Raw genomic sequence first — 14433 nt, 5'->3', positions numbered from 1 at the left:
ATGTTCAGTATCATTGTATTTTGTGAATTGCCGAATGTAATTTCATGTTGACAGGAAGTAAAATACCATCCTAATTATATTTCCTTAAAAATATATTTACTGTTGAAAATTTGTTGTTATATAAACATGAATTTGACAGTGTCATAAAATTATTTCCCACTGTCAGCTATTAAAGAAATCTTGGTGAATGACAGAACCAATCTCTCTCGACTAACACTCAATCCAAACAGTTTATAGACTGAACATCACAGCTGGATGATTCATGATTGTATAGAAATTATTCTCATTTGCATTTTGGTATTCATTGGCATTCAACATGATCATGGTTTTTGAATAACAATACTTCTTCCAAAATTGAAAGCCAGAGAAATCTAAATAAAAAAAATACTAAAACTTGTTGTACTTTGAGACATTTACATATAAACTCTCTCTGACGTTTAATGCATTTTGGCGGCCACTCATAACATATTCCCTAAAATATCCTCTGACAAAATGAGGCAGTCATGACATTGCTACTTTAATTCAGGAACAGGTACATAGAGAAATGTAAAACTCATGATGGGTTGTTAACACAAGTTCAACAATGAGATTTAAAATGAAAAAGAGTTGAATGTCACTGCATGAAGAACAACTGCATATTGGCCATTAGGGGCTGACAATAAAACCTTACTGTTCATTTTCTTTATCCAACTTTGCACTTTAGAACACTTCTTGGTATCATGCGTGGTGCATTTCTACATTATTATTAAGGATCCAGACAATCCAGGTATATTATATTTGTTTTTTTTCCTTCTCGAACAGTTGCAGGAAGAGCACTTGAAAGAGTGTTGTTGAGTGTTCATTGTGGCATTGTGATTCCAGTGTAGTGTTTTTCTACCCATGATTAATAAATAAATCCCACAACCTTTTGTTTGAACAAATGAAGTGCACAAACAAAGTACAGACACATCTCTCAGAAACCTTGAATGTTTGAAATATGCCATGGAAGATACTGTTCTTTAGCCTTTCATAATTTATTTGTGCATGTCTATGAATCATGAGATGCTGTGTGCTGAGAAGGTATTTGAGAGTTTACCACTGATAATTTATAAATACACAGATTTTATGAGAAACTTACATCATTGTAAAAGCTTAATAAATATAAGTAGCCTTTGTTTCCAGTTTCTCAATATTTATTACTATAAGCACACGTAAAATGTTTTGATCTACAAAGATAGCATGCAATATATTCATTATAATTTTCAAAGACAAATAACATCAAGCAAAAATATTTCATTTTTGATACATTCAAAAGACATGGGAATGTCTTCGTATTGTCACCCATTTTTTGGTGAAATGCCATTTTAAAATGAAAAACAAACAGAAATACAAATTTCAAGTTAGTGTCGATAGTTATTTAATCTCACTGAATATCAGTTTAAACAAAACCGATTAAAGAAATACAAAGATGAACATTATGGTTGGGTCAGTAAAGGCATTAGCAGCTCTTAATCTTACCTCTAATATAGTTTTGATAGTTGCGACAATATTTTACAATGCACAATTTATAGCCACAGCATGAATCGCACAACAATCACATTGTCATAACACAGAAATACTATATGTACTGCAGACTAAAAAATGTACGTGATATGTTGCCCCATCAGTCAAATTACTGCTGTTTACATTTACTTGCACTTCATAAGGCTTGAACTCTTTTCAGAATGTGGAAATAAGAAATGCTCCATGTCAAAATCATCAATGCCAACTGTGTATATTTTGTATAGCAACAGTCCAAATCTCAATAAGTGCTAGATTACAGTCTTTTCTCTTCATCTCAGGTGAATGCATTCAATCTCCTCTGTTACAGGCATTGAGCAGGTCCTCATATCCATCTCATCCACAGTCTTACTGGGTGCATACGTTGACCTCCAGTGCAGCAGTACAATCTTCTTCAGGTACTTGACTGTGTTGTTCTTGACGCTGACAAAACAGAAGGTATTAATCATGCTATTGCTCATTGCAATGCACTCAATGATGTAGAAGGCCACCAATGAGTTCTTCTGGCGGGAGATGAGTGTTGGATGGAAGTCTCGCAGGATGGTGAAGCCATAGTATGGTGCCCAGCACAGGATGTACGCCGTCAAGATCCCAATCAGGACCATCACCGTCTTGCGGCGACAACGCAACCTCTTCCTGATCTGTTCTGTCTGGAAACCTGGGACATTTTTGAACCAGAGCTCGCGGGAAATACGGGCGTAACACATTGCCATCACGATCACAGGCCCAACAAACTCCAGAGCAAAAACAAACAGGAAGTAGGACTGGTAGTAGGCCTGCTGGTCCACAGGCCATATCTGGGCACAAAATACTTTGTGAGTGGTCGGGGAGGTGCCGCCATGAGGGTATATGGTCACAGAAGCAAAGTAGGCGGAGGGAATTGATATCAGAATGGGAACAATCCAGACTCCTGTTATCAGGCAGTAAGCAGTTTGGTATTTCATACGAGGCCTCAGAGGATAGACTATGGCCATGTACCTGAAAAAATAGAGACATATTGTATCATTAATGAGGCAGAGAATAAACCTGAAAACCAATGAAATCACACAAGCTATTAAGCAGTTTGAGGGATGTGTGAGATCCATAAATACAAATGGCTCTCATTCCCTCATGGAAGATTAACATTCAAAACACAATCCTCCATTATTCAGCAAACTAAATATTTCATGTTGGCACAGGATTATTTTCTTTTGGTTTTTGTCTCTTAAGACACAAGTAATCCATATGTAGAGCAAAGTGGTACAAATATGATTTCTATGAATTGATTGACAGGGTCACAGCACTGCATGACCTATCACCGATAGGTTATGTTTATTAGGATTGTAAAAACTTGTTTACATTTATGAATCTGGGAGAAAAAAAAAACGAATTAATTTTTAATAGTTATGTTTAAGAGGTGGAAAAATGCCTACTTTCAGGGGAACCTGTTTAATACACACATACACACTATAGTGGCACTAAGACAATCTAAATGTTGACCAAAAAAAATTACTGATAAAAGTTAGAATTCAAAACAGTTCAATCTTAAAATAGGTTGGTGGGTTATTTGGTGTCAGAACCATAAATGTGTTGTTTCAGCAAGGTAGATGACTCAAATGCAGAACACAAGAGGCTGGAAGTCTAACAAAAAGCAAACTTTGCTTCAAGGCTTATTTGCTAATACAAAAAAAATACAAAAAAACCAAGGGAATTAAGAGATGATAAACTAAAATCCAAAACAGGCTTGACAGGAATGCATGGCTCAAAATAACATTCTGGCAATCTGTGAGTTGAAGTATATTTGTCCAGATAATTAACCAACTGGCTGCAGGTGAGGTGGGTGTGTCTGCTGGAGACAAAGGAACCAGATATTTAGGTAAACGGCAGCAGCTGGGGATTAATAGGGGAACTGGCAGTGACACAGGAAGGAAACTATACAACGTAAAAGGCACAGGGAGCAAAACAATGATAAAAAGCGCTTTATATGTGCAAGTTAACAATTCAAACAAATCATTCTTTCCCAGTCATGAATAAATTGGAAAATCAATCAAACACTATAAAACATGTTTGAAAAAAAATGGTTCAATTCCATTTGAATTACTTTTTATGTTACAGCGTTATAATGTACACCTTTTAATGTACACCTTAAAATACAACTAATATTTAAATATCCAACCTGTTTGCCACATTCTGACAGGCACCCAGATGCATGACTGCAGGTCTGATTCTCCTCAGCACTAAGGAATGTGTTGCTTGTTGTTAACACATTGACTGAACAATAATTCATAATAATTGCTTTGGCACACACAACTCTCATTATCAAACCTCACTGTTATGGCCGAGGTGAAAATAAATAAACACACCTCATAAAGCAAACTTGAACTATACTTCTTTGTAGGATATTGTGTGCACCCATGTGTAACCGCTCCACTTCTGCACACTTCTCCTGTGGGAGACGTGGGTGTCATCTTTGTTTTGTTTAGTTCTCATTATAATGCACTCTGTTGTTTCTTATTGTTTTTGCGTGCACTTTTTCTCTTGCCATCATCATTATTTCTGTCTTTAACTGTTGATATTATGAATTTGGCATAATAGTGCTTATGAATGTATCTTTAACAATTGAGTGCTGTTGCCTGACAGTTCTGGTGAATTAAGAATGAATTGTCCCGTGGCGATATAGTTACGTAAACGTGTGTGTCGTCTGCATAATTATTATAACACCCTTTGTTGTTTTCCATAATCTGAGCTAGTGGAAGCATGCAGATGTTGAACAGAACAGGCCCCAGAATTGAACCTTGGGGAACACCACATTTGATTTTAGTCCGATCTGATGTGTAATTAGCTACAGACACAAAGTATTCTTGGTCCTTCAAGTAGGATTCAAACCAGTTTAGGGCTGTGCTAGAAAGTCCCACCTAGTTTTCTAGTCTATCTAATAGTATGTCATGGTCGACAGTGTCGAATGCAGCACTGAAATCCAGTAATACGAAGACTGAAATTCTGCCACTGTCTGTGTTTAATGGATGTTGTTGAAAACCTTAAGAAGAGCAGTTTCAGTACTGTGGTGCTGTCGAAAGCCTGACTGGAAGACATCAAAACAGTTATTTACAGCCAGGAAGTTGTTCAAATGTTGAAAAACAGCTTTTTCAGTTATTTTACTTAAAAATGGGAGGTTTGATATTGGCCTATAATTTTTCATTATTGCAGTGTATAAATTGGTCTTCCTTAGGAGCGATTTAACAACTGCAGTTTTTAGGCTCAATCTGCCTGTGGGAAGACACCTGAGAGAAGGGATGTGTTTACAATTTGAAAAAGATCCGCGGTCATGCAGTTAGAAATATTTTTGACAAAGTGTGTTGGTAGGATATCAAAGCAGCAGGGGGAGGACTTCAGATGTTGTATAATGTCTTCCAGGCTTCCATGGTTGATTGAATGAAATTGTGCCATGGTTTTTAAGTGGATATTATTTAGAGACGGGGACAACATATACTGTGGTTGGTGTGGGGGCACGGACTACTTGTCTAATTTTCTGAATTTTCTCAGTAAAAAAAGGAGGCAGATTGATTGCAGGCCCAGGTTGATTGGAGGTCACCAGCTACTGTCACTGGAGGGTTTGTTAGCCTGTCTATGGTAGCAAATAAGACATGTGTATTGTTATTGTTTTTGGTAATGATGTCAGAGGAGAGGGACTGCCTTGCATTTCTCAGTTCCAAATTATAACTGCAGTATCTCTTATCTATAGATGTCACAGTAAACCTGGAGATTTGTTTTTTGCCACCTGCGTTCAGCTTTTCGACACTCTCTTTTCTCTATTCTGACCAGCGTGGCATTTCTTCAAGGAGATCTTTGCTTACCAGAGACAACCTTCACTTTGGTGGGTGCAGTGGCATTAATGACATTTTTAACTTTAGAATTTAAGCTAGCTATAAGCTCGTTGACTGAGATGCAAGAGAGGGCTGGTGTGGATGAGAACCTCTGAATAAATAATTCACTGGTGTTTTTAGAGATGTAACACTTTGTCATGACCTCAGTTTGGACATTTGTGTGCAAGGAGATAGCACCCTCAAAGAAAACACAGAAATGATCGGAGAATGCAACATCAGTCACAGCAACCTTGGAAATGTTTAGACATTTGGTGATGATTAGGTCCAGAGTGTGCCTTCTGTTGTGAGTGGGCCCTGTCACATGCTGAGTCAGACCATAGTTATCAAGGACACCACATAGTTCTGTAAACCCTCTGTCCTGAGGATTATTAACATGGATATTAAAATCACCAACAATAACCATACAGTCAAAATCAATATAGATAATAGACAGCAGTTCAGTAAACTCATCAAAGAAGGTTGCACAGTATTTAGGTGGTCTGTAAATGTTCAGGAATAAAGCTTGAGATGAATTCAGAGCCACATATTCAAAAGAAGTAAAATGATCAAAGGACATCTGCTTGCATTGGAGAGAATAATTCAATAAAATAGCAACTCCACCTCTTTTCTTATGAGCCCTTGTTTCACTCATGAAACGGAAATTGTGAGGTGTTGATTTAATAAGAACAGATGCACTGTTAAATTGGTCTCACCAAGTTTCAGTTAAAAACAAAAAGTCAAGCTTGTGCCTAACAATAACAGACACCTGACATTTAATAAAGCTAAGTTTAATGTGTTTAAAGCTTTATTTGACCAATATTTGGACAGGCTTTGGCTGATGAGAAATGCATGTTAAGTTTGATAAGTTTGCAGATTTACTATTGTTTCTTAGCAGCCTCACCTTTCTTTTTCTATAATCTATCAGGACAGGAATTGAGAAGGGTAGCTGCATACAGGTCCCCGACTTTTCAGAATCAGCTTTATAGGCCAGGTATGTTTGCATATACAAGGAATTTGACTACAGTTGCAGCTTCTCTCTCAGTGTGCAAAAAAAAATCTAAAAAAGACAGACATAAATACACAGATGAAACATAAATAGACATATATACAGTTAAGAAATGAATATATACATATATACACCTAAACAATGGTGCAATTGCACCTACTGCAAATGGTGCTGATGCGGTTGGGTGTAGTGCAAAACATTGAGTGATGTTGAAGATGTTATGTGTTTAGCAGAGTGACAGGCTGCGGACAAAAACTGTTCTTGTTTCAGGTGGTCTTGGCGCACAGTGCTCTGTAGTGCCTCCCAGAGGGCAGGAGCTGAAATTCATTCCAGATATTGGCATTCTAATATCTCATTAAGCCAGGACAGTGTGATAATTAGCACAGAGTACAACACCAGGACCCTGAAATTAGAGCAGCTAAATCAAATCTATCCAGCATTAATGGCATTGTTTACAGCTGTGCTTTTTCCTGGGGTGACATGTCACAAAAGCCTATTAAACACACTCCAATTGACCAAACATGCTCAGGGATTGCACCTGTGCCCTTTTACACTTGAATCTCTAAGCACTGAATAATTAAAATGCCCGGGGCTGGGTTTCATTTTACACATTTCAGGACCTATACATAATAAATTTGGATACCTTTTTTTCCGTCTTAATGACATAACATACGTTTTATTAATGGGTGTTGCTTTTTCGACCTACTCACCGTAAACAGAATTTTGTTAACAGCATAATCCCTCTCTTTTAAGTGGACTTCTTAGCATAATGTTAATATTGAGCACTATTAACATTTGCTGATAAGCACTCTGGGTTCCCTTGCCATCTCGAACCAACAGTTTATTTCATTTTTTATTAACCATGAAAGGGATCTTTAATCAACACTTACCAAGTGCATTAAGTTTAACTTAAAACTGCAACAAATTATTTTCAGGCACTTTGTGGCAGTGAAAACCAGTTGTCAACATCATTACCGTTGATACGGCAAATTATGTTAGCAATAAATAATACATTCTAGAAAATGATTTACACACTCTGCAGCTGTGGAGTAACATAATTCAATATCTGTAGTTTTTCGTCATCTGTAAAAGACCAGAATTCATTTTCATAAAGCTCTGTTCCTGTTCTTCCAGCTCCTGATGAAAAAAAAGAAAATCGAGGTAGTCATTGTGTCTGTTTGACGTAAGGCTCAGAGCAGATACGTTGCTATTGTAAACATTTGTTTATTGCTATGTCATGTGGGATTTGTTGAAATCCATTGACAAAGAATCAATTTGTTATTTAGTTCTAAGAACATGAATGTCCCTATGACTAAATTGTTTGGTATATTAATAGCATGACTTCCAGCTCAAATCACTGGTGGGTAGAACGTGTTTGAAGTAGCCTGTATTTCAACATGTGCCAGTGGAGGACTGAATACTAAGGATACTGTTGTATGTACCTGCTGCATGCAAAACAGAATCAAGAAGAATGTTTTTTCATACAGATTTCAGGCTAATCAACAATGAAACATGCATCAAGCCATGTTTTGAAATAGCATTGTGGAAAGAAAAAAACCCAAACATCTTTCATTTTAATAAGCAATACATCAAGATCATTCTCATTTGCAGTATGGTGCCAATTTATACTACAAAGATTGCAACATTAATTGAGCAAATCGGATAACTATCTTTGAATGCGATATTCTTTAGGCAGCTTTAGGCAGCACACAATGCGTAAGTAATAGCACACGATCATGAGTGACTACTTATTTGATACACCACTTGGATCCACAAAAAGATAGTTAGATAATCATAAAGTAAAGTGGGACAACTTAAATACTGAGTAAGTTGAATGTTTGACAATTAGGATTTCTCAGATGGATGCGACATGGTGCTCGATGGTGCGATGTGGCCAGACAAGAGATTGACTCTCAATCTATCATGGTCTAAGGACCTGATATCTCTGCTTTTCTATTAAGAACGGGTGCAGATGAAGTGACACCTTCCAGGTCTCTATTTCCTAGAGGTCCCTCCATCCCAACCAACACAATAGAAAAAGGTAAACATCACATCTGTCCCTAACAAAACCTGTCAGCAAGAGCATCATGATTTTTTTACCTGTAGCTCTGACCTCTGTAGTGAATGTAGAAACTCATGGTGAGCAAACTACAGCTGGATGCTGGCCCATAACTAAATTTGGTTTGCATGCAAACATCAGAGAGGCACTGATGATGAAGTCAACACCATGGTGCACTTAGTGAATCCTCAAGCCTATGACTGTTGGTTATTGATTTCAGTTCAACCTTTAACACCTACACTCCTACATACACACTGACAACAAAGTCTCACAGCGGCCATACTTCCTTTGTAGTTAAGTTCAAACTCTGCCCATGTCCTTTACCCTGAGTACCAGCTTCTTCTCTCAGGCAGACTCAGCTGCTTTAAGATCTCCGCCGTCCCCACTGTCCATAATATGATAAATTAGCCAGAGGCAAACTGCATAATGCTGCATTTAATTTAAAAGGGTGGAAAATGTAAAATTTCAAAGCAATTTAAGCAAAAATCACTTTTTTCAATGCCAATTAAAAAAAAAAAAAAAAAAAAATATATATATATATATATATATATATATATATATATATATATATATATATTGTAATGTGACCCTTATAAATTTCAATTCCCAGACTTTCCCCATTGCCTATAACAGCGTGTGCCCTCCTTTTTCCTGATTTCTATGGCGGGGTCGAGGTCTCCTTTATATGACGTGTACATATACATGTACATTTTATAATGTTCCATTGTTGATGAGGCTTACTGGCTGAACACAATTCAAATAACATAGATTGTAAATTGTATTATGTAATGTATTGTAACATTATGTGTTGTACAATGGACAATGAACAGTTTATTGGTTGATGACAGTCAGTACATGTTATAGGTGTTGTGTCTGTGCATGTGTATGGTTGACAGCCTGTGTATGTATCGTATATATGTGCTATGGTCTTTCTATTTTACCAGCATGTACTGCATGTGTCCAACACAATTTTCCTTTGGGACAATTACATCTTTTATAATGTATTGTATCTCTTATTTAACTGCCCAGTTGTTCCTGATTTGTTTCTCAGTCAGTAACTACCCACTTATTTGTGAACGAAAGCAGGGCATAACCGTTGACTTATGTGGCCTGTTCTCATCTACACATTGGTTTACCTAACCTGCCAATAAAATAAATAAAAAAAAGACTTGCATCAATGTCTCTACATTAATCTCTTGTTTACAATAAAATGGTGAATGTCGAGCATGTTGTATTAACTGAGTCAAACAAAGACCTCATGTCCAATAGAGAAAGAATAAATGGTGTAAATAGATATATTTAGACTATACAATAGTTGACATTTTCTGCTGCCATGTCATTTCCCATCACAGCTGTACATATGTTTATACTGGTTTTGTAAGGATCTCTAAGGAGAAGTAACAATACTGACAAATAAAATACTGTAGCTTTGTTCAATCAAATCTCTGTAGACATCTCTGAAAGATCTTTTTAAAGAAGCAGTGGCTTATCGAACTGAACACACTTGCATGCTCAGAGGGACACAGACACACAGAGATACGAGGGGATTAACTGACTCACCGGTCAACTGCAATGGCCAGCAATGCGTTTGTGGACACGTAGAGTGACACAGTCCGGAGATAGTTCACAGAGGCGCACATCACCAATCCATGATCCCAGGAAAGCTGTTTTACCACATAGTAGTCCACCAGGAATGGGCAGCACACTACTGACACAATGAAGTCTGAGATGGCCAGATTAGCAATGAGCAGGTTGGTGAGATTGCGAAGCTTTTTGTAGCGTGTCAGTGTGGCGATGAATATGAAGTTTCCTAAACCACAGACGAGCATGATGCAGACAAGGACCACGCCAATAATGATGGTGGCCACAAAGAAGGCCTGGCCCTGCGTGGTGTCTGGGATCTCATCAGGAGGGATGCCGTAGTCCATATCATAACTGTCCATATAATGGTCCACCCTTTCCTGCATCTCTGTAGAAGCATCTACCATGTGACTGATGTTTGAGTCCCCCATGTCTTAGCAAATGCTCTTATTTTTGTTAAAAAAAAAAAAAAAAAAAGACTTGATTTTGAGAACAAATTGATGCAACAAATTAGGTGAAAAATGGTGATGCTTTTTAGTATGATGCCAGTGATCCTTTCCTCAACTGAGTTGTTTGTGTGAAGATGAGAATTGGAACAGGCTGAGTTTTCTTTGAAAACTGAAGCACATCTTCACCTGGAACAAAAAGTACCCATCTCAGCTTTAACACAGAGTCATGATTCATGGCAACAAGATATGATCAAAACAATTTACATGATCTCAGTGCTTCAGGTATAATCATGGTGGCACGGGTGGCATTTCTATGATATTTTCCGATGAAAATTATGTGTGGATGATGTCATTACATCTAAAAAATAAAATAAAAAAAAGGGCTTTATGCAATTTATTAGGGCCTTGTCACTTCAAGCCAACGTCACAGACTAGGCTCAGGCTGATGACGGTGCATTGAAATTTGCTGCTCAACTAGTCACTTCAATCCCTCTTAATGCATATGAGGTAAGTAACACTTATGGAAAACCCATTACAATAAAAAGAGCATTTTTAATCAGATAAGAGCAGATTTGTTATAATATATTACAATATAAAGCGAGAAAGACAGAGAAACAGAGAGCGAGAGAGAGACAGCCAAGACAGCAAAAATACAAATATGATGTCAAATTATTTATTTTTTACTATCATTGGTTATGTAATATTCTAAATGTGCCTAGAGGTAAATATAAATAAGAATTAAAATACAAAAACATTTCAGAAACTCTACAAGTACATGTATAAATGTACTTGAATTTTGGAGCGAGTTTAAAACCAAACTTTTTAAGCAAACAGTTCCGTAAAACTGTAGGGGGTTTCGATTGGAGTATTACGCTCTGACAGATAATCACAGACTGAAGGGAGATCACAGCCCGTGAGTTCTTATAAAAGGTTGGAGAGAGACAGTTTCTTTGTTATTAAAAAAAAAAAAAAAAAAAAAAAAAGAAGCAATTTCGCGTAATAAAATGCAGCGAATTAGGATAAATCGTAATCATTTCAAGCACTTACCTGCAAATGTTAGAGAAGGTCCCTCGAGTTTTCATTGGAAACAAAAAATTACCCGCTATGTGTAGGAGCTGTGAAACCAGAGAGACGCCCTGCGTTAATGGACAATCCAACCAGTGGAGACACAAAGTCGCTCCATCAGCCTCCAATGCGCGTTGACTGTATCTGCTGCTCGACTTCTCCGCTCTCCTGCGGCGTTTCCTTGAAAGGCAAAAGTTGCGTCTGTTTCTCCTCGGTCTCAAATGACAAATGTGGGGATGATGCGCCGTGGAGAAATCACACATCTTTCAGGAGGTGTGAGAGCGGAGGGTGTGCGTGTGAGCGTGTGTGGTAGTTGAAAGTTCACCACTTTAATGGGCGTTCTACAGTGCGCACCAGGTTGCTACTGCCAACCCGAGACGCACAGGACAGATGGATGAAGGAAGCTGAAAGCAACAGGTTACTCAAATCATTTTAGTGGATATGCCGTCCCGTTCTTTCCCCTTCAAGCCTTTTGTTTATCATGTCACATTGCAGTTTATATCACAGTTGATTATTCCTTACTGAATCTCATTTAAAAGGTGCCCGGGTCCCCCTGAAACAAAGTCATCGCTTAACTTGGATCTCATACAGTAGGAGAAGAATATTTATTTTATTAGATTATTAGATTATTTCATTTTATTACACGTTCTGAGTCTGGGTACACCATTATTGTTTTATTTTATTTTTTTAAGTGAGATGGTACTTTAACGTTAAACCTTAATTAACTCAGTTTTTTTTTTTTTTTTTTTTGTCCTCCAGGGTGCAGTAAAAACAAGCTGTAAACACAATATAATATTGTCTTTAAGAGCTGGAGTGCAGGTCTTTTACATATAAATGAACATCTAGAACATTCAAGCCCTTGCCAAATTAATTCTCACAATGCTGACTAAGCCTACGGCCGCACGATGAATCTCTGTGTTTCACAGTACAGAACGTTTTTAAATATGGTGTTGGTAAGACATTTCCGTGCAGGCCGCATGAATGCATACTCGGCATCCTCTATTGCCAGAAGCACGCAGCACAGACTTCCGACTGTCGGGTTGATTTAGCCGCGTGCTAAAGTGAAAGGGGATGAAATAATTAAATTGTACAGCTCATCAAGACTTGTAATGTAACTGTAATGTAAATGGACTGAATTCTGATAATGACACAATTTTGAGGGGGGTTGTGACATTCAAAATAATTCATCCACCATTACAGCCACAACAATAGCGACAGAGCCGGCAACAGCAGAGCCTATAGGCATGTGTCAACATTGTTTTTGTACTCACAACCGATGGCAGAAGGAGGAGACGAAAGTTCTGCTTAGCAGAGTTATGTTAATGTCATCAACTTGTCAGCAGCTGTGGTCATGTCAACATGACAGATGTTCGTTCCCAAGTCCTAAAAGCAGTGACATCGTGTCAAACAAGCCATTGCTAACGTCACGAACTAGCGGCAAGTGTGCATTGCCATTTTGATTTTATACTTTATTGTTTATAGTTTTCACTGACTGTGTGACATAAAATTATTATCTAGCCTACATTTGAAACAAAAGGAATATCATGTTAGTTTCTGTTGTCCTCCTAGACATCTATCAAATTAAAAATCTCATTTATTTACACTGGAAACCTTTCCAAAATCAACAACAAATAACATAGCCTACAAATACAAATAGCCTATAAACAATTACTTTGTGCATGATAGTGAAATAATGGTCCCGCCAGGTACATTACCCTACCTACCAAATGACTATCGCAAGAATTTGAAACCAAATATGACAACATTAGAAGTTATTATTCAGTAGAAACGGATGTATGTTCAAGACATGTAGGAATTAGTCAACTTTTTGGCGAGATTGGCAGATTTTGGAGGAGAAATCCATTTTGTTTGTCTCTTGATTGCTACAATTATACAACTCAACTAGTCAAGTTTGAATATAAAATAGGAGCAAACTATATGTTTTAATACTTTATTTGATATTCTTAAATATGTCAAGAATTAAATATGACAAAAGTGTATCTCAGATAATGGTGTGATTATTACTGTGTTGGAAATTGTGAATCAGTTAACTCTACTGGATGAAGCCTCAGAAAACCGTTTCATGTCTTCAGCAGAAATATTAATTGACACAATCATTTGCAGAGAGTCAGAAATGTAGGTCAGCACTTCACCATTTTGTCTCTAACCTCCTTTTTTCTTTGTCATCGTAAGTATCAACTGATTTGATGTTCCACATTTCCAGATAACGAGAGGTATCATCCATGTTAATTCTTAGAGCACAGGAGCCTGTCTCCATCTACACAGTCATAACAGCTCTTGTATTTTTCCCTTTATTTTATCTTGTGTGTTGCTTGTAGCGACCTACAGTGCAGGAGGTCAGTGCCCTTGGGAGGATCCCTTTCCCTCACTGAGCTCGAGAAACATATGCTGAAGGAAAATTCCTTCATAATCGCAGGGTGAGAGAACGAATGGTTTACATTTAAAACATCTTTGTGTACATTTAATCATCATCAGTCCACCTTTATACACTGTTCAAAAAAATAAAGGGAACACTTAAACAACACATCCTAGACCTCAATGAATGACATATTCCATATTAAATCTTTATTCATTACATAGTGGAATGTGTAGAGAACAAAATAACAAGAATGATCAATGGAAATGGAAATCAAAATCATTATCCCATGGAGGTCTGGATTCAGAATCATACTCAAAATAAAAGTGGAAAAATCAAATCACAGGCTGATCCAACTTCTGTGGAAATTCCTCAAGACAAGTCAAAATGAGGCTCAGTAGTGTGCGTGGCCTCCACGTGCCTGTATGCACTCCCTACAACGCCTGGGCATGCTCCTGATGAGACGACGGATGTTCTCCTGAGGGACCTCCTCCCAGACCTGGATCAAAGCATCA

General features: G+C 37.5%; 1 protein-coding gene across 2 annotated transcripts; it reads right to left on the bottom strand.

Annotated features, from left to right (window-relative positions):
- Positions 1–1168: 1168 nt before the first annotated feature.
- Positions 1169–11878, bottom strand: prokr1b (prokineticin receptor 1b). 2 transcript variants are annotated; one of them, XM_069692582.1, is made up of 3 exons: positions 11524–11878; positions 10007–10662; positions 1169–2517 (listed from the first exon to the last, which is right to left on the bottom strand). In XM_069692582.1, exons 2-3 carry the CDS (start codon positions 10456–10458, stop codon positions 1812–1814), a joined length of 1158 nt encoding a protein of 385 aa, XP_069548683.1. In that variant the 5' UTR covers positions 10459–10662; positions 11524–11878; the 3' UTR covers positions 1169–1811. The 2 variants fall into 2 exon arrangements, with proteins under 2 accessions (XP_069548683.1, XP_069548684.1); XM_069692583.1 differs by lacking the exon at positions 10007–10662.
- Between the last annotated feature and the right edge of the window lie 2555 nt (positions 11879–14433).

The sequence above is a fragment of the Brachyistius frenatus genome, unplaced genomic scaffold (genome assembly GCF_029030835.1).
Source record: "Brachyistius frenatus isolate BFR_SWC_R1_liver_20210118 unplaced genomic scaffold, ASM2903083v1 Contig_13, whole genome shotgun sequence".
In the NCBI taxonomy this organism is placed as follows: Eukaryota; Metazoa; Chordata; class Actinopteri; family Embiotocidae; genus Brachyistius; species Brachyistius frenatus.
Note: the sequence above shows the minus strand (reverse complement) of the source record. Positions and strands in the feature narration are given on the sequence as shown.